General features: G+C 38.8%; 6 protein-coding genes across 11 annotated transcripts; 1 reads left to right on the plus strand and 5 right to left on the minus strand.

The window, feature by feature from the left end:
- Window positions 1-2,813: 2,813 nt before the first annotated feature.
- On the minus strand, window positions 2,814-3,644 carry LOC135671822 (auxin-responsive protein SAUR32-like). The gene has a single exon (XM_065180071.1). The coding sequence runs from the start codon at window positions 3,415-3,417 to the stop codon at window positions 3,031-3,033; it is 387 nt and encodes a 128-aa protein (XP_065036143.1). The 5' UTR covers window positions 3,418-3,644; the 3' UTR covers window positions 2,814-3,030.
- A 395-nt stretch (window positions 3,645-4,039) lies between these two features.
- LOC135671821 (uncharacterized) lies at window positions 4,040-4,833 on the minus strand. Its single transcript, XM_065180069.1, has one exon. It carries the CDS (start codon window positions 4,674-4,676, stop codon window positions 4,200-4,202), a length of 477 nt encoding a protein of 158 aa, XP_065036141.1. The 5' UTR covers window positions 4,677-4,833; the 3' UTR covers window positions 4,040-4,199.
- A 719-nt stretch (window positions 4,834-5,552) lies between these two features.
- LOC103982337 (cytochrome b5) lies at window positions 5,553-8,045 on the minus strand. Its single transcript, XM_065180068.1, has 4 exons — window positions 7,911-8,045; window positions 7,716-7,827; window positions 6,110-6,176; window positions 5,553-5,922 (listed from the first exon to the last, which is right to left on the minus strand). The coding sequence occupies exons 1-4, from the start codon at window positions 8,012-8,014 to the stop codon at window positions 5,672-5,674; spliced, it is 534 nt and encodes a 177-aa protein (XP_065036140.1). The 5' UTR covers window positions 8,015-8,045; the 3' UTR covers window positions 5,553-5,671.
- Window positions 8,046-8,795: 750 nt separating this feature from the next.
- Window positions 8,796-13,049, minus strand: LOC103982336 (uncharacterized). Its single transcript, XM_065180072.1, has 5 exons — window positions 12,877-13,049; window positions 12,046-12,198; window positions 9,954-9,976; window positions 9,703-9,866; window positions 8,796-9,344 (listed from the first exon to the last, which is right to left on the minus strand). The coding sequence occupies exons 1-4, from the start codon at window positions 13,032-13,034 to the stop codon at window positions 9,757-9,759; spliced, it is 444 nt and encodes a 147-aa protein (XP_065036144.1). The 5' UTR covers window positions 13,035-13,049; the 3' UTR covers window positions 8,796-9,344; window positions 9,703-9,756.
- Window positions 13,050-13,642: 593 nt separating this feature from the next.
- LOC135581326 (mitochondrial import inner membrane translocase subunit TIM23-1-like) lies at window positions 13,643-18,661 on the minus strand. Of its 6 annotated transcripts, XM_065180074.1 has the most exons (4): window positions 17,952-18,091; window positions 15,485-15,579; window positions 14,410-14,649; window positions 13,643-14,325 (listed from the first exon to the last, which is right to left on the minus strand). In XM_065180074.1, exons 2-4 carry the CDS (start codon window positions 15,538-15,540, stop codon window positions 13,842-13,844), a joined length of 780 nt encoding a protein of 259 aa, XP_065036146.1. In that variant the 5' UTR covers window positions 15,541-15,579; window positions 17,952-18,091; the 3' UTR covers window positions 13,643-13,841. The 6 variants fall into 6 exon arrangements, with proteins under 6 accessions (XP_065036146.1, XP_018680933.2, XP_065036145.1 ...); XM_018825388.2 differs by lacking the exons at window positions 15,485-15,579; window positions 17,952-18,091 and adding an exon at window positions 14,740-15,478; XM_065180073.1 differs by lacking the exons at window positions 15,485-15,579; window positions 17,952-18,091 and having other exon boundaries at window positions 14,410-15,478.
- A 467-nt stretch (window positions 18,662-19,128) lies between these two features.
- LOC135672668 (uncharacterized) lies at window positions 19,129-21,181 on the plus strand. Its single transcript, XM_065181168.1, has 3 exons — window positions 19,129-19,372; window positions 19,493-19,580; window positions 20,873-21,181. Exons 1-3 carry the CDS (start codon window positions 19,259-19,261, stop codon window positions 21,001-21,003), a joined length of 333 nt encoding a protein of 110 aa, XP_065037240.1. The 5' UTR covers window positions 19,129-19,258; the 3' UTR covers window positions 21,004-21,181.
- The last annotated feature ends 857 nt before the right edge of the window (window positions 21,182-22,038 follow it).

A 22,038-nucleotide genomic window follows, 5' to 3' on the forward strand; every position in this document is an offset into this window, starting at 1 on the left:
CACCAACATCAGTGTCAAACGCTACCAGAAGTACGATTTCGCCCCCTGCGGGCAAGTACATCAAATAACGGTAACCTTCCCTATAAATACCCTCTCGTTCATCAAGAAGGGGGGGAAGAAGCACCACTTAACCAAAGAATTCCCCTTCCACTATCTTCTAACTTGATCGTCGAAAGGGTCGGGTCGGGAAGGCACCACTTAGCCAAAGAATTCCCCTTCCACTATCTTCTAACTTGATCGTCGGAGGGATCGGGTCGAGCTTCCTGACTCGACCTGTGTGTAGATGCGAAGACGGTGGCCTCCCACCAGACGCCCAGGCGATGAGCCCCCTCCCTAAGGAAGCGACGATCCCTTTCCGATCGGACCACCGTAATCAGCCACCTCAGTAGTCTCGAGGAACGTCCCAGGGAGATCCCCGTCATCCGGACCCGAACCAAGCCGCGTCGGTCCCGAGGCCACAGCTTAAGGTTGTTTACACCAATAGAATATATTTTATATTCTCTTATTATTCTAAAGGATTTGTATATAGAGTTATGATTGTCCAATTTGAGGTACATAGAATCTCTTATTTTTTCAAAAAGGATTATATTCAAGCTAAATTAGCTCCCTCGGAGTGAGTATACTCTATCCTTTTGCTATGTTTTAAAATATTTCTTTAGGGTTATGTGAGATTTTAAATCGAGTGAATGTCATATATATATATATATATATATATATATATATATATATATACACTAAGATATGAGATTTATAAGTTTAAATAGTCCCAACCAAATTTCGGTAGAACAAAATAGGTGTTGTAGTTGAATTAAGAGGATAGTTTAACCTCCAAATGATTCGATTTTAAGTTAAAATTTAGTATGTATTTAGTTTTATATGTCATATAGTCTTTTACAAAATTTCATTATAGTTCAATATCGTTTTGTTAGCTAGAATAGTAAAGTAAATTTTTTTTATGAAATTGCACGATGATTTGATTAATACTAACTAGTTCAAAGTGAATTGTTAGAAAATTGATAGTGAAATTTAGATAAATTTTCAGGTTGAGTATGGTCTATTTTATATAAGATTATATCAAACCTTTTTTTATGAATTATTATTATAAATTAATAATTCAAGATATATGGTTCTTAATTAAGATATATATGCTTCCAATTTGATAGGTTTTTTGCTCCCTACCATACTCAATCATTAAAGAATATGGTCTTTCATTTGTATCTTTATTTTTTAGTTCAATCAGGAAAATATAGTAATAATATAAATTATCATATGTATAATATATTTTGAAAATTATGTTTCGAGTAATATGATCGTGATAGAGCTAAATGTGAATGCATGTATTTTGTAAGCATAATTATATATGAATTGTAATAAAAATATCTTGTATGTATGTATATATATTGACGAATAGTGTGAGAGAATATGTGTTTTTTATGACGTGATAGTGTGATAGTATATAGATATATTACGACATTTAGTGTGGAAGTTTACATATATATTATGACGTGCGGTATAGAAGTGTACGTATATATTATAACGTATGGTATGAGAATTCACATATGTATTACGATAACGTACGGTATGATGAGAATGTATGTATATATTATGATTTGGAGTATAAAAGTTCATGAAATTATTATATTTCCTATATGTGCATATAAGTATTTGAATTATTTTGACATAAAATTTTATCTTTATATACTATGTTATAGGATTATGCTTACTAAAGAAGCCAGATGTTTATCATCAAATATCTTATTCACATAATTTTAAAATGATGTATACATGACATAATGTATGTTCAGCGGAATAAAAACTTATGCTTAGTGAGTAATTATTCACCATAAATCATATTTTATAAATAAGGATATTAATATCCTACCCAAGTAATTGGGTAGAGAAGTGAGCATGTGCAAGCCTATGCTAACATAGGTATAGACGATAACCTATGGGCATTTTATGTATATAACTTTTGGATGTATTATGTTTATGTTTTTCTTTTGGTTAGAAGCTAAATATTACGTATCGGAGAAACCTTGCAATTTTGTTTAATACGTTAGCATATTTTAATTTTCAGATTATATACTTTCCATTGCACTCCTATAATAAAATTTTAAAATGTGATATCATGTTTTAGAGTATGGGTATAATTTGATACCTTGTGACTAATAGTCTAATACCATATATTGTTATTCTTTATATGTTATAAGTTACATTTATGATCATTTCATATTCTTATGATTTGACATAATATAGTATAAGATTCTAAAATTTTAGTCTCCGTGTGTTCTCCTCTTTCTAAGATTCTCGAACTCTAACACATTTAATTTTAAAGGATTCTACACTTATCGTCGTACTTATCGTCGTCCTACAATTAAAAACTAACTTAAGTATCGAAGGAATTTTATTGGATACACCCTTAATATAGTTTTGTATAATTCAATACTTTATAATTAGAGAGGATTCGATATCTCATCTGAATATGTTAGAAATCATTTATTATTTATAATGACGAGTGATTGTCTTTAATTTTTTTGATGGATAAATAGTGACAAGAGAGGCATATCGGTTGAAATATTTAGAGAAATATTTTATATTGTTTCAATAGTATATATACAAATGTTTAAAAATAATGACTGATTTATCCCCAAAAAATTCATTTTATGAGCTTTTTACATGGGCAATCCACTCTTAGAATATTATTCTTTTTTAGAATATTATTTTATGTCTACTTGATGTAGAATTCATTTTTATTGTTGAAATGAAACAGTTAAAAATGAATTGAATTTGTGATTGGAATTGGAAAACGAATATATTTTTAACATGGGCTCTTAGTAGACCCAAAATAAATATGGAAACTTCACTACGAATCACTTATTATATTACAATACCTTAACATATTTATATATTTCCTACAAACATACATGTAAACTCGATTTCCTTATTTTTCCCTCCTTTATACATTAGTTTTCTTGGTCGTCGTCATTAATCCACACTTAGACATCCAAGAAACCGGGCCTCTTTCAACCATCAAGCTCCGAAGCAACCTGCGAAGTGGGGAAGATGGTGGTGGTGATGGTGATGATGATGGTGATGGTTGTGGTGGTGGTGATGGTGGCCAGCGCCGCCGCCTATCTCGCGGTCGATGGCGTCCTGAACGCGGCGGAAGTGCTCAATGCCGCAGGGGATGGCGATGGGCCCCGCCTGGTTGAATCCGTACTCCGCCGCCGCCTCGTCCAGAAGCTCCGTGAAGAGCGGGTGGCTGAGGTGCGCCACCGGCACCACGAACCGCTGCTGCTCCTCGCCTTCCGGTCCCACCCGGACCGCCATGCACCCCCTGGGCGGCGCCCCCGCCTCGGTCGCCGCCTTCTCCTTCCTCTCGTGGTGGTGGGCCATGCCAAGCTGCAGAAAGCTCATCGATCGACGGTGGTCTGCTTGGCGGTGGCAACTGTTCCCCTTCCTCTTTTCTTCTTCTCCTCCTCCTGCTTCAATCCTCGTACGAAGAAAGAGAGAGAGCGTTTTCTTCTGATCCAAGGATTAAGTAGGCAACTATCGATCCAAATCTAAATCGAGCAGGCTGAGGACGGTAATGGACGGACATATATATAGGAGGAGAGAGGCGGTGTGGCTTTTTGTGCGGTTTTGGCGTTGAGAAACGCTTTCCTTACCGGCTAATCAAGTCGACGCTCGTTTCTTCTACGTCTTATCCGTCTTCTCCGATCTGATCGCCGCGCGTCTCCTCTCACAGCCCGACGCATCTCCATCTTCTTCTTGGTTGACCAAAGACTTGAGATCATTGACTGGCCACCGAGTCGCGCACACGCGTGCCGACCCGTGACGGCCACGGGGCCCACGCGGAACACGATGGAGAAGCATGTGCAGCTCGTGCGGTTGGGTCGCTGAGTACCGGTCCAACACGTTTGGCTTTGACGGTCGCGGGACCCACTCGGAAGGTAGAACGGATCGGCCGACGACGTGAATAACGTGTGGTAATATACTCGAACTTAAATCGTTAATACTTCTTCAAACCTGCTAATAATAATGACTAATAGTGATTAATCAGAATTAATTGGACGGATTATAACGGGCATAGATATGTCGTCATCATTACATCGATACATAGTGATGGGCATAAATGTAATTGCACGAACAATTTAGACGAACACACAGTTCACATGGGAATGCATCTTCTGACGTCCTCAGGCACCCACCTCGACTTCAAGCTTCTTCTTCTCCTCCTGCCCCTCCGCCTCGTCGACGAAGGCCGAGATGGGGAACGACCTCCCGATCCCCACCGCCGACTTGAAGTATATCTTCGCGGCATCGGCGTCGGTGATGCTCATCTCAGTAATGGGCACCCACAGCAGCAATTGCTTGCTCCTCACCCCCGTCATCTTCTTCATCTTCTTCATCTCCACGTACGCCGTCACCACCCTGTCGTACCTCACCCGAGTGTTGGTTCCGGTGAAGAAGTGCTCGTACGGCTCCTTCTGCTTCATCCACACGAAGCCCGTCGCCTGCACCCACCCGCACTCTTCGAGGTTCCTCAGCGGGAGGACTCCTTTCGGGAAGCCGACCGCCTCCAGCATCTTTACGGAGTGGCTGTAGCATTCTTCCGCGCCGTAGATGATCTCCGCGCCTTCCCTGTCCTCGTTGCTGATGACGAGGGAGCCCATGGCTAATGCAAGTTTTGGGATGCAAGCCTTGTCTTAGAGAGCTGTCATTTATACAAGCAGTTTGCGAGCAAGGGAAGGTGGAAGGTGGGGAAGTTGAGCTAATAGGAACAGTTAGGTCATCTAAGATGTGTCAAGGTGGGTACAAGGAAGTAGAGATCGCCACCTAATTTATATTCATCTAACAAATAGACTATGATTAGGAAGTCATCAAGAACCCTTTTAACATATCCTTCCATGTTCATCGATTTGCTCATATGGTGAAGCTGCACAAGAACAAAGCAAGTAATTGAATTGGCAACTTCATTAGTTCATCATTGGCAACCAGCCAACAGAGGATGGTGTTTGAGGACTGCTGGATCTATGAAGATGAGCAAACCTAAAATCTTGCGAGTACTTGACAAGGTTACAAGGATTGGTATCAGCAGATGTCTCAGACATCATTACTTTGAGTGACTGCAGAGCCTGCATGCAAGCTATGAAATACTAACCTCTTTTACAAGTTGATGCATCTAATGAATCTTTACAACCATAATATAAGACTAAAAATTCCCAGAAATCATATTTGGGAAGCAGCAAAGGGGTGCTCAATAACATTCTCAAGAGTATTAGTCAAATTCTTGGGTGAAATATGATGGCTACAAAAAAAAGGAAGGTTTCCCAGCAACATAGCATGAGCAAAAATTAAGCTTCCAGCCAGAAATCACATGATAGCCAGTAAATCTGAGATTTCAAACAACAGCCATGCAGCAGTACACAATCAAGCACCAAAAAATTGTCAATGGACTATCAGCAGCTTTGGCAGATATCTCACCAACACAAGAAAATCACATTTCCATCAGAAAGAACCAAGTTGATGCAAATTTTAACCAACAAGCGTGAGAAGGCAATCACTGCATCACAGTAAGTAGCAATACATAATAGTTCAATAATTTCCAAGTCTTTAAATTGACTAATGTAGCGAATTTTGTAGAGGACGAATAATTATGACAGAATGCTTAATCTGCTTTGGTGAAGCGCCGGACAGCAAAGGCTAAGCCCAAAATCATTATGGGCACAAGGAACTGCAAAATTCTGATTACAAACTCTGAAGTTTTATCTGGATTGTAGGATGCTTGCTGAGGTGGTATGTAGGTGCCCTTTGTTGGAACTGTTGAAAGATCTACCTGCCCAATGTAGTACTTGGCCATCATATCCCTGGCAGAATTACTATGACCTATATCCTCGAAATCATTGGTGGCATCTTTTCCTGCAGAGAATTTTACTATACTTTGTAAACATAAAAGAACATAAACTTCTGAATTTTGACTGGTCTGATTATGATTCCTTTCGAGTAAAGCAGAGAAAGCATCCAACAAAAATCGTAATCACAAGGGACAGCAAGTTACAATACAAGGCAAGGGTCAAAAAGAAAAGGAAAAAGATTGAATTCTTACCGGTTACTGCTAGCAAAACCTCATCGCCACCAGGATGCTCATCCAAAAATGGGGTGACATCATAAACCTGAAACGATCAATCATTCACTGGCATTAGTCAGCAGTGAAAGAAAATGTGGTGAACATGTTTAGTGACAGCAATATGTGTTAAGCATGAGCACACAGGATTTTCACATAGAACCTCTTCGATGAGTAATAAAGCTAGAAGATAGCATAGAATATCAAACCAAGTATTACAGCTGATTCAGAAATTAAGTCAATAACACCCAGTTAAGTGCACAGGATCCTAGTCCAAAAAGTATTGGCAGTTTAACGACTACTTAAAATTCTGGAATTGGTTGTGATATTTGAATGTGCCTAAACATATCATCCTTTGATCACAAGGGATGCCTTAAATGGCTAAATATTTATTTAAAGAATAAAAAGGAGAAGGAAGAGGTTAAGGATACATATCATTACCATTATTCCATAATTTTTATAGTTTCTGAAGCCAGCCAGCTAGCTCGTGCATTACAGGTTTCACTAATACGAGACCAATTAAACTTATGCCTAAATCTATGAGGTTCAGGTTTTCATTTATGTTATGTGCTATAAGGATACAATTCGATATAACCCTTCAACCCATATGATACATGCTTCCCTCAAAAAATTGATAAAGAAAAAACATCATTTAGAATGAAATCTAGACAATCATAAACAATCACAATTAATTGATTAGAACTGCTAAATGCAAATAACTGTTGAAAGCTATACGATTTACTAAGCCATAAAAAAGTAACTCCAGAAAGTCTAGCTGTAGAGAATATTTGGTAGGACTATGTTACCAGAGATTATTAACATGCTATAAAATCAACCTGAAAAGAATTAGAAACTTGGAAAGATCATACGGGTGCACAACACATTTGGTTGGAGGAATATCTGGCCAGAGACTAATGAAGTCTTAGTCAAGAGTGCATCTTGCCTACTTCTAGTCTCTTGCAAATTGAAGGGTCTTAATTGAAGCCAAGGCTACTCATGATTAAACTGACTACCATATATGTATCTTTTTTTCACAAAGGAAGTGGTTGGTTTTGCCATCAAAACCCTTATAGTTTATAGCACGGGAAGATCCTTTAATATTTGACTTAAAAGGGATCATTTATTATAAACCCATATAAAATCAGGAACAAACATCCTTTGCCTATTGTTCTATATGCAGTTGGGTGTAACGTGAGGCCTTCACATCAAAATCAAATCTTTTGCTAAGTGCCCCAGATTCATACTGGTGAATAATTAATATTAACGGCAGCAAAGGTTACTGCGAACATGCCAAACCCTATTTGGGTGTCACGCAGCATAATCTTTATTAGCTAATAGGCAAATCATGTGTTCTTTCTACAACCAACTCTCCAAGAATCAACAATCCGAACCCTGTGAAATAAAGAACTCTTTTTCCCACCAAAATTTCCCCTTTCTCACAGATCTCAACTGAGAGACCTTCAAAATAAAGAGTACTTAATAGTTCTTGCCAGAAATTTCTAACGCCGACAAATCCATCAAAATCAACTAATCGAACACACACACACACACACACACAGAGAGAATTGGTAGAAGAAAAAGGTAGGACCTTTCCGGAGATGATGAGCCAACAGTCTTTGGCGACGTTATGCTTGGAGACCTCATCGAAACGATACACCTTGGAATCGGCCATTTCCTTGATGCAAAGATTGGATGCAAATCTGCAAAGCAAGGAACGAATTGCAGGTCACAAACCATGCAAAAGAGAATTAATAGAGCGACAGAGAGCTGGAAAACCTCTCACCTACTCCCAGGCTGTAGTCCGCGATGGCTGCTGCGGCTGCGCTGTGAACTCCGCCATCTCCACGGAGTCGATTTATCATCGCCAAATGACGTATATGTCATCATCCTTTCTCGCAAATTACGGAAATATCCATCAGTCAGCACTTCGAAGGGCAAAACCTTTCCTATTTATTGACTTGTTACCCGCGAGTTACCTGCTTTCTAAATGGCGGTTGGGTCCGATCGACCATACGGGGTCCACATAATTCAATTTATAGTCACTAATGCAGGTAGACATTGGGTTCAATTCTTTTTGAATTTGCTGTAGCTTACTATTCATCTATTTTTTTTTACAATTGATAATACTATCCATAGTCCTTTTTTTCACTAGTAATTTTTTTAAATTATTGATAATTATAAAAAATAATAAAATATATTTTTTCTATTTATAATCTTAATATTATCGATTTATTTTTTTTCCTAATAATATCTTATTTCATGCTCTGTCAATATCGTTTTAGTTACCATCGATGTTACACTATCAATTGTCATAATCATCGTTTGTCACCGATGCTATATGACCTCAACTATTAGGAGGAGGATATTTATAATGAATAATTTAAAAATATTTATATGAGATTATAAATAATCTTTTTTATTAATTTAAAATAAAAAATTAAATTATCCCATTACCTTCAAGAATGAAGAAATTTATTATAGTTATTATTCTGCCATTCCTTTACAGTGTTATTCTTCTTCTTTTTTTCTCCCTTAAAAATTATTTTTTACATCGACAATACATTACGACTTAAAAAAAATCATTAGGCATATGGTTCAATTAGTTCCTTCATTAGTTCAATCAATAACTTAGTGATCGAGACTTGACCGGATAGAACAATGATATAACTTTGTTTGGAACACTGTTAGGGGCAATTTTCTTATATTTTCATGGCAACCTTCCAATAAAAGAAACGAAGTGTTATGTATTAGGAAATTGCAGCCAAAGAAAGAAAGTCAGATTCCTCACGTCTAATGCCGTAATACACTCGCAATTCGATCATAGCAGCCATATGACCGGTCCAATTGTCAACATTATCATTCTGCCAAAATGAAGTTGATGTGAGCAACCCATAGTCAACTGTCTTGAGCAAATAAGAAGGCTTTTTTGTCAACCTCATCTTACGTTGACCCTTCACCTTCTTTTCCGCTCCAAGAAAGCATTATCTGTCAAGATGCTAAGGATCTCTATGTACTTACTGAGGTCATTACGGCAGAAGAGGAGACGGTACATTCTTTCTCCACAAACAAACTTTTCATTCTTTCTGGACCACGTAAGATATCCTTCAGCAACTTGGCATCAGTTCCCAATCGGACGGGTAAAGTCTTCCTTGTTTGGTTGCCTTGCAAGTTACATGCACTCTTTTCTGTGATAGCATCAACTCTTTCCCACTACAATCTGCATACAAGAGGAAATGCCAAAGTTTTAGGACATGTAGAAGGTGCACTGTGGCATTTATTTCATACGAAATCAACTTTCCTCAACATTAAAAACTCAGTTTGCATTAATGGTTCACCACACAACTTGGTACTGCAAGAAGCTTTCTCTCACATACTCGGGTGTAGTTGGCCATTAATTGTATAATTATGCTGTTAAGCAAAGGAAACATCAGAGATTTGACACTCACTTTCCCGGAAGGAGTTCCTCAAGGAGGTAAAATCTGACTTTAATAACATTTAGGAAAACAAATCCACAAGAATCCAATGCACAAATATACTGAACTACAGAAATCAGTTGTGATTTGTATAAAGAATACCTGCACCGAATAATACAGTGCGCTGTTTCATTCATCTTTGACGAAAATGCATGTTCACGTCTGTAAACGCTTGGCCGCTGCACAAGCAGCCTCGAGATCCCCAAGAAAGAAAAGGATTCTATCCGGAATCCCTGAGTGATGCTCTTCGATGCCTTGTAGAGGCGCTACATCATCGCAACTTTCATTTCTGAGATTGCGCATGCCCAGGTATTTTTGGATTTCACCTTGATGGATGAGATAGTAATCATTACCTTCTGTGATGATCCTTAGGCCCCTGAGATGCAATACCCAATTGTTTTGTTCTGAATAAGCAAAGAAGCAGAGATTTGATGCTAACTGGTATAGAAAATCTACAATGCTATCATCAAGCTACAAGCTCTAACATATGATGAAGTTAAAATTACTTTTCCAGACAAGAGCATGAAGTTTCCCCCATGGGAGGCTAAATTTTTAGTTGCTAAGACTTCTGACAATCTTAACCTTCAAGGAAAACCACTGCTTAAAAAGAATATCTTCTATGGGATGACCTTGATTGATGACCAGAATTGAATAAGAATAATATGCCAAAGTGAAAATACCAGAGAAAGCATAGTCCTATTCGAGTCTCTGCTGTAATAATTAACTACAGAATCCTCAATTTAAGGTGATTTGTTATAAGAAGGTTGCACTAATTGTCAATCTGGTCTGGAATTAGTGATTGTGCCAAAACAAGTCACTTGCTTGTGAGAATGTATTACTGTATTAGATCTGATCACTGTTGACTCTATTAAGCATCTTTCGTACAGTATCTGACAAGCCAATCTTGTCTGATAGTAGTCCTAGTCATAACAATAAAGTTTGACAAGGTTATCTGTCCTAATTTAAGGACCACATTAAGAGACCAAAAAATAAATCTCTTCAATACGAAAAAGAAAGGTGGATTTCCTAAGAAAGTAATCCTCATCCTGAATAGCCCTTATTCATAACAATTAACATTGCTAAGATTACCTGTATTAATTTGAGGACCACATCTAAAGACTCTGAAGAGACCAAAACAAAACTTCTCTTCGATATCAAGAATGGCATGGACATAGCAATTAGAAGGAAAGAAATGGGACCAGACACTCATATATCAAAAAGCATGTCCTTTTGATTCTCTTATAAAGGTTCTTTGGGGCCAGACAATAAAATTTCACTCAAAGATAGATAATTTGAGACAGTAACCTCTTTAATGAGACAAGTTAGTAATGTCTAGTGAAGATTTCTTTTCTCCAAATTACAAAAAAATAGAAAATTACTAGTCAGTTACTTCTGTTTATTAGACTAAGCTAGTTGATTCTTTTCTGCTTGTGAAACCTAATACCGCATATCCCTATCAGTTATTTATGTTAATTTAACATTAACATCTAACCTGGTAGGGCAGCAAAACAAAATTCTATATAACCCAAATTTATGATCAATGAGCATCCATACGCAATCATTTTTAAGAGTAACTCAGATATGCATTCTTTACATACAGAAAAATATTAGCTGAGGAATCTCCATCCCATGTTCCAATCAACCTATAATTATAAGTATACTTATAATGGAGACAGAAGTTCAACTATTTTTCAGTAACAATAATAAGTTGTTAAGCTTATCTATGCAGTCTGTGTGCTAAAATACCTCAGTCACAAGGGATTCTTAGTTCAAACAAATCTTTCTTTGGTATTTCAAGGAAAATCTTTGTGCAACTCCACTAATCAGATAAAGCAATTGGCATTTTGGGTTCACTTTTTACATAATGCATCAGTTCCCTACTGATGTTTATACCTAGGTGAAATTTCCAAGCTGTGGAAATATACTCACTCTTATTGCAGAAAATTGGTAAGATAGCGATCTACGTAATGCAACTGATTTTAGTAATGAAACCAATTTTAGTTATCTTCTGATTATGTCCATGAGTAACATTGAGTTGATTAGATGTGTTATATCCTTTAAATGCAGCATATTCCCATTGAAGCGATAACTTTGTCACAACTTACAGGCAAGTTTCCATACACCAGTCAATCTTGTTACTGGAGCTTTACTGAAGAAGATGTATAATACAGCTTTGAAGCATAAAACACTAAGAAAACATATTGCAACTTGCAACATGCAATAATCTACTAATTTAAGTCTTTATTTGATCTGCACTACAACCATCCATAATAATTAAGTGTTGCTAAGTTTTAATCACAAAGTAATTCGATACCAAGCTACATATATCTATACGTATAGAAGAACTCTGAAGCAATGTTTCTTAAGGTGATTTATAATGTCAACTTCTGTTTGCAGATCCTTTTGAAGAAAAGGAGGACGACACAAGATGAGCCAGAAACTTACAGTCCAAACCGGTCACATCGGTGTTGCACTATGTATACATCCTTCCAGGATTTGGGATCAACTGGGGCGTAAAATGCTGCACAGTCTCCTCCCCATCTTTCCTTAAATAGGTTGGACCACAGTGCATCATCGGATGCCAATACCCTCCACTTTCTGCACACTAGATTTCAGCATGAATCAGTATTGAAAGCCTTTCGAAGGTAGATGTACCCACAGTGATTACAATACCAAATTTATAATACAATAACTTGTGTACTAATTTTCTGCCTTGCTCCAGGAAGCACTATGATCAGAAGGATAACTTCACATAAGCAAGTATGCTATTTGGCGCCATAACACTCTATCACAGCAATTCTTAAGGATATGAACTGAAAGCTTCTATATACTTAGATAATTGAACCCCGAAAAAGAAGTGCTAAAAAATTGGATAATTAGTGAGCATGTCAAATTAAGCTGCCAGTGTATTAGTTTACAATACCTAAATGAACTAACACTCCTATCTGTCATTGCCATTTGTGCTCCCAAAGCAAGTTCTTTTTGCGCCCAACGTGATCTACCAAGTACCAGTTACACGTCTGATGAAGACATATATGAATTGCCGTGCAAACATCTAAAGTTGCTTGACACTTCTCATGAATCAAGAAACGTATTTCCAGTACAAGCTACACATATTTTACAATAATGTATCTAATTCCATGGCGAACGACATAAAGCTACAAAAAGTGGAAGGCAATTTTGAAGAAACCGGCGTCGATTAGGGAGAATTCGGCAAGAACAAGAAACGCGAAGATCTGCAGCGAAAGGGTAATAAGAGGCGGACCGATGGCAGACCTTGGGGAGCAGCAGCGAGAGATGTATGGTTCAACAGGTGGAAGATCTTGAGGCACAGCTCCCCCGGCAATCTCTCCATGCCCAAATCTCCTCACGAGAATTCCCAAGCGACAGCGAGAGAAGAGAGAGACGATGATGCTTCGGCCGAACGCTAGCATTGCAGCCCACCCCCTTCCGCCAGTCTCGTGATTGGACGCACCGACGTGGGACCCAAAGGGCCATGAGACGCGCAAGACGCACCACGTCATTCCACGTGTGCGCGGAATAAAGACGGATTTATTCTTAAATCAAAAGCATCCTCTAAATAGTCTAAATCAGCTGTAATTCCTCAAAAACACTAATTGAGAATTTGTCGAATTAAAAATAGTTTTGAAGATTTGATATATATATATATATATATATATATATATATATATATATATATATATATATATATATATATATATATTGAAGTAAAAAACGTAATTATAAATTCTAGATTGGACAAGTCGATCGGCGTAGTTCATTCCAAGTGTCCAGCCTATTGCCTTTCATCCCAAGTTGACCCCTTCTGCAGCAAGAAGACAGCTTTTGTTCTTTCTCCTGCAATTTGTGATTTGTTTCTGTATGTCGATACCGTCGGTTTCAGCAACTCTAAGCGAGAAGCAAAAGTGATCGCCTCCGATTGACACTCGCATCATATCACAAATGTTGTTGTTGTACCTGTCATCTGTTACGTAAACACAATACAGCCGACCAACAGTAACCTATAGGAACTCAAAAGTAATGGATAAACCAATCTGACATGCTAATTTAGAAGCATAAAATATCTCATCCACTGGCTCATAAATTATCTTCTGAAACCAAAGTTTGAGACACAGCTAATTATCCTGACCGATTCCTTTTTCTTAGTTAGCTCACCTAACTAAGAGATGAAATGAACATTCTTTTAGGCCACTTTTTTCTCGGAAAACATGTAGGTTTCTTCACCAGTAGAAAAATCCAGATTGCTGCTCCGATTCATCTGTCTCATATCCATAATCATCAAGCAGCTTCGAACCCTCATGTTCGAAGCACTTGATCCTTGACGCCGATCTGACCACCTCATCGTCCACTTGAAGACCCAGGCAATCCTTCACGGTCAATCTTTCTAGCTTTCTGCAGCCATTTACGATCACCACCAACTCCTCCTTCGTCAAGTAGGATTTGCTCAGCTCCAAGTGGTTCAGGTCCGGAAGACAATCCACGATGGCCTTCGCGTCTTCCTTGCCGATCAGACCGCGCACCTTCAACCGGCCGAACCTGCCACAGTTACGGCCGATCACGGCGATCATCTCCAAGAAGGAGGAGGGCTTCGTCTCCATCTCGAGCTGCTCGAGGTCTCTCCATCGCCCGACGAGCTCCGGGATGAGCAGGTCGTCTTCTAGCATAAAGTTATCAGGCAAAGCCAGACGCTTCAACCTCGGACATCTGATGATAGGTATGTAAATCGTAACAGACATCGCCGGAGACGAAGAAGACGAGATGGAGAGAGGCGGTCATACTCGGACTCACTTCATCGAGACGAAGGTCAGGTCTTGGATCGACGCGCCGAAGGACAAGGGGAAGAGCAGCTCCGCCGCGGAGCCGCGGCTGCGGGCGACCACGAACCTCATGAAGGCGGAGAAGGAAAGGCTGCCGAGGCGGTAGCAAGAGGTGAAGCTCCTGGAGAAGTGGCTCCACGGCATGAAGTCAAGCGACCGGAAGTCGAGGCGCCGCCAGCAGCCGGGATCGAGGGAGGCGCGCCGCCAGCACCTGCAGACGAAGGGCACCGAGAGGGTGAGGTCATGGAGGCCGAGCCGCCGGAAGATGTCGACCAGGCAGTCCGCCGGCATCTCCTCCCACCTTCTTCCGCCCTCCATGTCGGGAGAGTCTTCGTTCAACGTTGGCCTTGGCGACTCGCTCGGCTTTGGGTTGATTGGATTATAAGCACAAATCGGTTCGATTTCGAATTCGCCCGATTGAATCAGCACATTCTCGTGCCAAGTTGGGTTTACGTTTTCGGACCGGTCCACTTCGAGGCTCGAATTCGAAGGTCTCATCTACCACAGGCTGAGCAGTGACGGCTATCCAAACTAGGCCGGTGCAATTATTAGAGTGGTACCAACAAATCGATCAGCGAGGGTTCGAATCGAAATATATTACCAGCGACCGACTCCCTCCACCTAAATTATGTCCTCCATTCTTTTTGAGTGAAAAGAAAGATAAAAAAGATATAAAGTTTGGTGAGAAAAGACGGCACATGTTCAAATAGTTCCATGGCTCCCTGTGGATGGGTTGCATGACAGGCAATAATTATATGGAGTTTCTCAGATTATATGACAGAATAATGTTGGCAATTATTTTCAATGGATATCCTACGAGGATTCAATGTGTCAAAAAAAAAATGCTGCATAATTAAGGTAAAATCAATTAAATTTGTGATACACAGTAACATTGTTTATTTCAATGAACAATAACTAAAGGTGAACTAAGTGAACATTTTGAGAGAACCTTAGCAAATAGAAAGAACTAACTTGTTGAGTTCATCTTATTTGTTGCATAACAAAATCTAAAGCTGATAGACATGTAATGAACATAATCAACTTACTTGGGTATAGTGATCAGGCAATTGACAACAGCAACAGGAGGACGTCGATCGGCCATCTGCTTCCATCTACCCAGTCTGACTATTACATATGTGGACTGCAAGGCAGAATCATAGAGTCCAGAGAAGATTCATAGGCATCATCTACAAGAAAGGGAACAAGCAACGGAGAAGAACAGAGAAAGGGAAGGCACGATGAAAGAAGACGACCTAAGGAACAAAAGAGAGAAAAATTACAAAGTTTATCGTGGAACACATAAGTCTGATTTAAATCAGAAAGCATTCTCATCCGGTAGAATAAAGTGGAGGTTTAATTAAGTTGACAAAAAGACCAGTAATCCAAAATCAAGCTGAAAACCTGAATTTTATAACCTCTAATGTGCCAAAGAATACTCCCTCGAAAGATTTAGCCATTCTGAAAACATCATCAGCTGAATATAAACAGCAAGTTGTTTATATTCCATTTTATTCTAAATTGCTAATGGCATCAACTAGTTAGTATAAGAATTATTTTCCTCCATCCCTTTGATATGACGGACCCAAATTAGTAGACCACATTTACAGATTGTGAAGTTGAAACATCGCTACATTTATATTTCATCATGTCAGTGCTTAATCTGGTGAAGATGTCATCTAAATTATAGTTGGTAATCTTGCAACATTAGCTGGTTTCTTCTCTCTCAGTGTCTTACTCATGCATAGATCTAATGCATAAGATTAAAGGTCAATACATTCTCTTCATGGCACAAACCAACCGTGTTTTAAAATGAAAATTAGGTGTCAACATAGCAATTAAAATCTTAGACGAAGTAGATACCACGGTTAATTACTCAACATAGCTATTAAAATCCTATGAGCCAAAGAAGTGTATCATAAAAGACTGTAAAACAAGAAATTATTAACATCTGACTAATTTTTGTGATTATCCACTTTGGTCAAATTCATTTTATCCTCTGCGCAAAGATATATTTTTATTACCTTTTCTTTTTGAATAGTCCATCATATTATTGCAATAACTGAAATATAGTAATTCATGTCATTTCCTGGTACTGTCTCAAAGTTGCCAAAAAAAGTAAATGATGTAGGATTTAATGCATGAGAAAGAAGAAAATCAAAAGACGAAAGAGTAAAGACTAGCATACGAATTGGAACATGAAAAAGTTACATGCCAAAAAAATGTAACTTAGCTACAAATGTTAGAAAAAAATCCTTGGAAGTCATGAGAAGTTTCTAATGTGCCTCAAGGTGGGCTTAGATGTGAGGGAATCTATAAAAGGAATTATGTTTTGCCGGTGACAATTCCATGATAAGATATGTCAATACAATGTTAAAGTAAAACTGAAAAAATGATGCCAAGATGGCATGATGGTGCTTTGTGTCGCTGAACTAATTAATGTTGAAGGACAACAATAAAATTTCCAGTTTAGCAAAAGATATGATTGTTCTTCATAATATTTTACATAAACAAAGAACAATGTCACTCTGATTAACTCCAAACTCCGAAACAGTGAAAAGAAAAATTCTATGCATTTTTCAGGACAATGCTTCCACCACCTAGATATGAAAAATATACCTAGATTTCCTTTTAAACCAAATGAGCAAACAAATTACAATCAATTCTAGTTATAAACACAAAAATAACTTTTGAGCAGCACGACAATGGTGCCAATCCATAGAATGCATTCACAACAATAAAATTTCCAGTTTAGAAAAAGAAATGATTGCTCTTCATAATATTTTACATAAACAAAGAACAATGTCACTCTGATTACCTCCAAACTCCGAAACAAGTAACAGTGAAAAGAAAAATTCTATGCATTTTTCAGGACAATGCTTCCACCACCTACATATGAAAAATATACCTAGAATTCCTGTTAAACCAAATGAGCAAACAAATTACAATCAGTTCTAGTTATAAACACAAAAATAACTTTCGAGCAGCACGACAATGGTGCCAATCCATAGAATGCATTCATTCAATAGAAAAAAAAAAAGAGTCGATCCAACTTCACCAAGCAGAACCAATGGATCTTTTTATACTTCACGAGAAAGTAATGCCAAAAAAGTATAATCAACAACATCCTGAACTCATGGATGACAAGATCAGACAAGGAGCATGACAACATCTAATAGCCGAAAGAAAATCTTTGATCACAAAAAGAATACGGAAGACATTAGCAGGATTCTGACACACAAATGCAAGATCCAAGCAGCTAATGTTCTAATTGTACTTTACCGCAAACAAGTAGCACAGGATTATCTTGACAAGCTCCTGATTCATGCAAGCAAAAATCCATAATATGTAAAACTTATCACTTGCGATCCTACATCAACTCAATTGTTTCTAATAAGCTTATTGCAATAATCTTTCTGACCCTCCGGTCATTCCACCAAACGCGTTAAGGTCAAAATTTGGTATATCGATAACATAGACTTATCCGAAAGGACAAAAGAGAGGGAGAGATCGAACCCTAGATGGGCACGTATCTCCTCAAGACCTGCTTCCCCGCTACAGCAGCTCCAACCATGAGCCCGCCGATGGCGCCAGCGACGGCCGCTGACCGCGGCCCGTTGGCGGCCTTGAATACGGCACCGGTACCGAGCCCGGCGACGACGCTGTTGACCCAGTCGTCCGTATCCCTCGCGGCAACCATCCCGCTCTCAAGCCCGGCGTACAAGAGGCCGATGATACCGACGCGGTTGCCGATCCGGCGGCCATCCTGGCCGCAAGAGTTAAGGACGCGGTTGAGCCGGATCTTGAGGGTGTCCCCAGGCTCAGCGGAGCGGAGAGCGCAGCGCAGGCCGAGAGAAGCGCCAGCAGCGGCGCCGGTGAGGTACCCGATGCCGGTGTAGTAGGTGAGGTTCTCGCCCCAGGAGCGGCGCTGGACGACGGACTCCTCCTGGAAGAGGAACTCCGGTGAGGTGGGGAGGTCGTAGAGGGTTCGGTAGGGGATCTGCAATTCGTGGTAGGGGCTGTAAAGCCGCCGCCCGCCCGAACCCTGGCGATGATCGGCGTCGTCTCCTCCGTACGTCCTCGGATCGGCCATCTGCGATCTTCTTATCTCTTGGGTTACGGTGGATCTCTAGATAGTGGTGGTGGAGGAGGAGCTGCCGACGCCGCCGCCGGGGGTAAGGGTGGGAGACGAAGGCGGCGCGAATGGAGAGGGCTTCGGCAATTCTATCGAGGGTTTTTTTGTATGCCCTCAGAAATATCCGGGCTGTTTCGTGGGTCCCGCCGGAATCAGGAAGGAATCTTCTGGGTTGCGGTGTTTGCACGCGCGTATTGTCGCTTGTATTATTTATTTATTTATTTATTTTTTGAACAAAAATTGGAGCCTAAGTTTAACTGATATATATATATATATATATATATATATATATATTATACAATGATTTTTTCGAAAAAGTTGGCTCTTTTTATCTATTCGATTCAATTTAAATTAGATTCGGAAATTTGTAATTAAGTTTGAGATAAAATAGTTAATATTCGTTGGATTTAAATATAAAATCTGGATAGTCAAATTAGATCTTTAAATATAGGAAAATTTATTATCTAAGGGAGATCAAAATATAAAAGAAAAATCATAATATAAAAGAAATTAATAATGGGTTTTTTTTCGGAGCGTGAAAGGGAAGCCGATACGGAAGATAGATTAGGTTCAAAGATTCGATGTTGCGAGCATATATATTGATAGCCAAAAGTATCCCCGTTTCTTGTGGTATTCTTGCCCTCAAGTCGGCGACGCTGTTGGCTTGGCCTGAGAACTGCAGAGATTGATGGAGTTCTGCCCGATGTGTGGGAACCTGTTGCAGATCGAGCCGGCGGGGAGCGGGCGGCGGCTGCGCTTCTTTTGCCCCACCTGCCCTTACGTCTGCCCCGTCATCAACAAGGTGGCTCCTTTTCCGCATCATCTGCTGTCTCACTTCTCGTTTGTTATCAACCTGTCCATGCTCGCATTGTGTTTGTTGATTGGTGTTGACCCACTCTCTTTTTTTTCTTCCACCGTCCAGATCGTCAAGAAGCAGCATTTGGCGAAGAAAGAGTTGGAGACCATCTTCAGCGGAGCCGACGCCATGAAGTTTGCCCCCAAAACCGCAAGTATGTCATCTCTTTCACCCTTTTGCTATCACTTGCTTATTCTTCTCGGTTCTCGTTTCTTTTGGAACCCACTCAAGCAAAAAAAAAAAAAACGGATTTTTAAGTCCAAACGCAAAAGGAAAACAGAAATAAGAGACGATTCACAATAGCAGAAGTTATAGATTTCTTATGTGGAGGATTTTCGCACGAAAAGACACCTGATCGGTGGAATGATTTTTTGCATTTTACTTGCTTGCTAAAATGCCGATGACAAGGTCTGAACAAACGGATTCTTTCAGCGTATGCAACAACACGTGGACAAACAACACTTTCTGTTAATGCCTGGTATAATATGCGTCAAAGCATGTCTTTGATCTACCTAAAGTACCAGCAATGAACATACATTGGTTGGAGTAATTTAATAATGATCTCGGATGGCTGGATATAATTATGGGTTCTATTGGACTATAGGTACTTTCACATCCAATTGTAATCTGCATGTTAGGTATAGCATTTGACACTGTTTTGTTTCAAGCTCGAAACCAGGGAACCACTCTGTTGTGCCCAAAGGAAAATCTATTGGTTCAAAGTTTAGATGATAAATAAGTTCATCCTTGCCCTTCTGTAATTAGCATGAAATAGTCTACTAAGTTGTAGGTTCGATTCAGGTTGGCACCCTTGAAAAGAGTACCAATCTTACATGTCTGTAATTAACATTACATGTGAAACCTATCTGTTTTCTTATAGCGGGCACTTTCTTACTTTTAGCACCACTATTTTTGAGTTCCAACTAATTCGGGGGTAAAATGCATCTCTTTTCACAACAAAACACCTAGAACCTATTCCAATTGTTAGGCAATGCCACTTATGGTTTGTAATACCTAGACTGCCATATTTCAGTATTTTATTTGTGTATTTGGTAATATATTACAGCCTTGATCATGAAGCAAAATTCAAAGTTAACATTCTTCATGGCCATGTCAGAAATTCTGTATATTATGTTACTAACTTATTTATTCAAACGCGTAATCTACAAGCACAGCAACATGCCAGCCATAAGCATCGATTATCTGGAATGTGCTTTTCCCACATTGAAGTTTGTTGATGTCAATGTAATTAGTCAAATTAAGAACCATTGTATCCTTTTCTATTGTTTCAATAAAGTCAATTTTTGTCTTCCTCTACGTCTTCCCAGTGCTGCTAATCGGGAAAGATAGAATACACATAAGTTGATTATAAATTTGTCCTTGTTACTTGAAAGCATTAAATGATAAAAATGTGCACTCATGGATCTTTTATACTTTCTCCTGCAGCAACCTGTCCAAGATGTCACAATGGAGAGGCATTCTTTAGACAAATGCAAATTCGATCCGCTGATGAACCAATGACAACATTTTACAAGTGCTGCAATGATAATTGTCAACATGAATGGCGAGATGACTGATATACCAAACGTGACTATATCCAATGCCATCTAAGAGTTAAATTCCATGCATTTTTCTGGTTATGTACACTGTCTTATTAGATTATGGAGGTGACTCCAAGACAAGATATGAAAATCCAAAATATTAATACTAGGCATTTGTCAATTGAACTTATAATTTGAGTGGACGTTTACTTAATTGTGTCTCATAACTGTTTTTGAAAGTACAATTTGTCAAGACCTAAGGCAACCTCCTCATTATACCACTTAAAAAGTTTGTGTCGATTTGGTTTGTTCCGGATCAGATTAGAGGCTACTATGTTGGTACCAGCAACTGGAGTTGCTGCTATGAAAGAAATTTTTTGTGTGATCCTATTAAAAAATGAGAAATTTTGTGCTCGCTATGCTGATCAACCGATACACCTTTTGGTTGTGGCATACTTTTGAAAGTGCATTTGCACTTAGATGGTATATTTAAACTTTTAAGGTCAATTGTCCAATACAGTAGATTGCAAATTCTACTTTGATGGAAGATTATTTTGAAATTTTCAAACATTTTTTTTTATATTGAGCTTTTAAGGCCAGCCTCATAACTTAGATACTTTAATATTTCATTCACTATCAGTAACATCTTGTAAATCTTCAAACTTGTCTTTGTAATATTTCATCTACTATTGATCGATGGATGAATTATAATCCTATTTTATCTTTGCAATTGTTTCCAGGCTATTGAAACTTATTTGCCTATAAGTTTTATGAAATTGTTTTTCAGGAGTTTATTGCTTCTGATGAAAACAAGAAGAATACCTGATAAGCAAAACATAATATGAGACTCACAGATGCAACATGATGTGTAGATAATTTAAGATTCAAAGGTAATCACAAGTGATGTGTTGAGGGAGACGAAAACTACCCACTCTTTACATGTGATGTAGCTTATGAATTTGCAGAACTAATACTTTTACCCTTCAAATCATCAATCTGGTTTCATGTATAAAACTTGCATGAGGCATCTTCCTCTTGATTCATCATAGCTATTTCTTTCCATTTGCTAAG

The sequence above is a fragment of the Musa acuminata genome, chromosome BXJ1-4, assembly GCF_036884655.1.
Source record: "Musa acuminata AAA Group cultivar baxijiao chromosome BXJ1-4, Cavendish_Baxijiao_AAA, whole genome shotgun sequence".
Taxonomy (NCBI): domain Eukaryota; kingdom Viridiplantae; phylum Streptophyta; class Magnoliopsida; order Zingiberales; family Musaceae; genus Musa; species Musa acuminata.

Coding starts and splice junctions, on each gene's coding strand:
- LOC103982337 (XM_065180068.1), bottom strand. CDS start 8,014: ATGATGACATATACGTCATTTGGCGATGATAAATCGACTCCGTGGAGA. Junction 7,828..7,910: donor GGACTACAGCCTGGGAGTAG/GTGAGAGGTTTT, acceptor CTTGCTTTGCAG/ATTTGCATCCAATCTTTGCA. Junction 6,177..7,715: donor GGCTCATCATCTCCGGAAAG/GTCCTACCTTTT, acceptor TGATCGTTTCAG/GTTTATGATGTCACCCCATT.
- LOC135671822 (XM_065180071.1), bottom strand. CDS start 3,417: ATGAGCTTTCTGCAGCTTGGCATGGCCCACCACCACGAGAGGAAGGAG.
- LOC135671821 (XM_065180069.1), bottom strand. CDS start 4,676: ATGGGCTCCCTCGTCATCAGCAACGAGGACAGGGAAGGCGCGGAGATC.
- LOC103982336 (XM_065180072.1), bottom strand. CDS start 13,034: ATGCTAGCGTTCGGCCGAAGCATCATCGTCTCTCTCTTCTCTCGCTGT. Junction 12,199..12,876: donor TCTCGCTGCTGCTCCCCAAG/GTCTGCCATCGG, acceptor TCTAGTGTGCAG/AAAGTGGAGGGTATTGGCAT. Junction 9,867..9,953: donor CCTAAGGATCATCACAGAAG/GTAATGATTACT, acceptor GCGATGATGTAG/CGCCTCTACAAGGCATCGAA.
- LOC135581326 (XM_065180073.1), bottom strand. CDS start 14,936: ATGAGACCTTCGAATTCGAGCCTCGAAGTGGACCGGTCCGAAAACGTA. Junction 14,326..14,409: donor CTGACCTTCGTCTCGATGAA/GTGAGTCCGAGT, acceptor ACCTATCATCAG/ATGTCCGAGGTTGAAGCGTC.
- LOC135672668 (XM_065181168.1), top strand. CDS start 19,259: ATGGAGTTCTGCCCGATGTGTGGGAACCTGTTGCAGATCGAGCCGGCG. Junction 19,373..19,492: donor TCTGCCCCGTCATCAACAAG/GTGGCTCCTTTT, acceptor TCCACCGTCCAG/ATCGTCAAGAAGCAGCATTT. Junction 19,581..20,872: donor GTTTGCCCCCAAAACCGCAA/GTATGTCATCTC, acceptor TTTCTCCTGCAG/CAACCTGTCCAAGATGTCAC.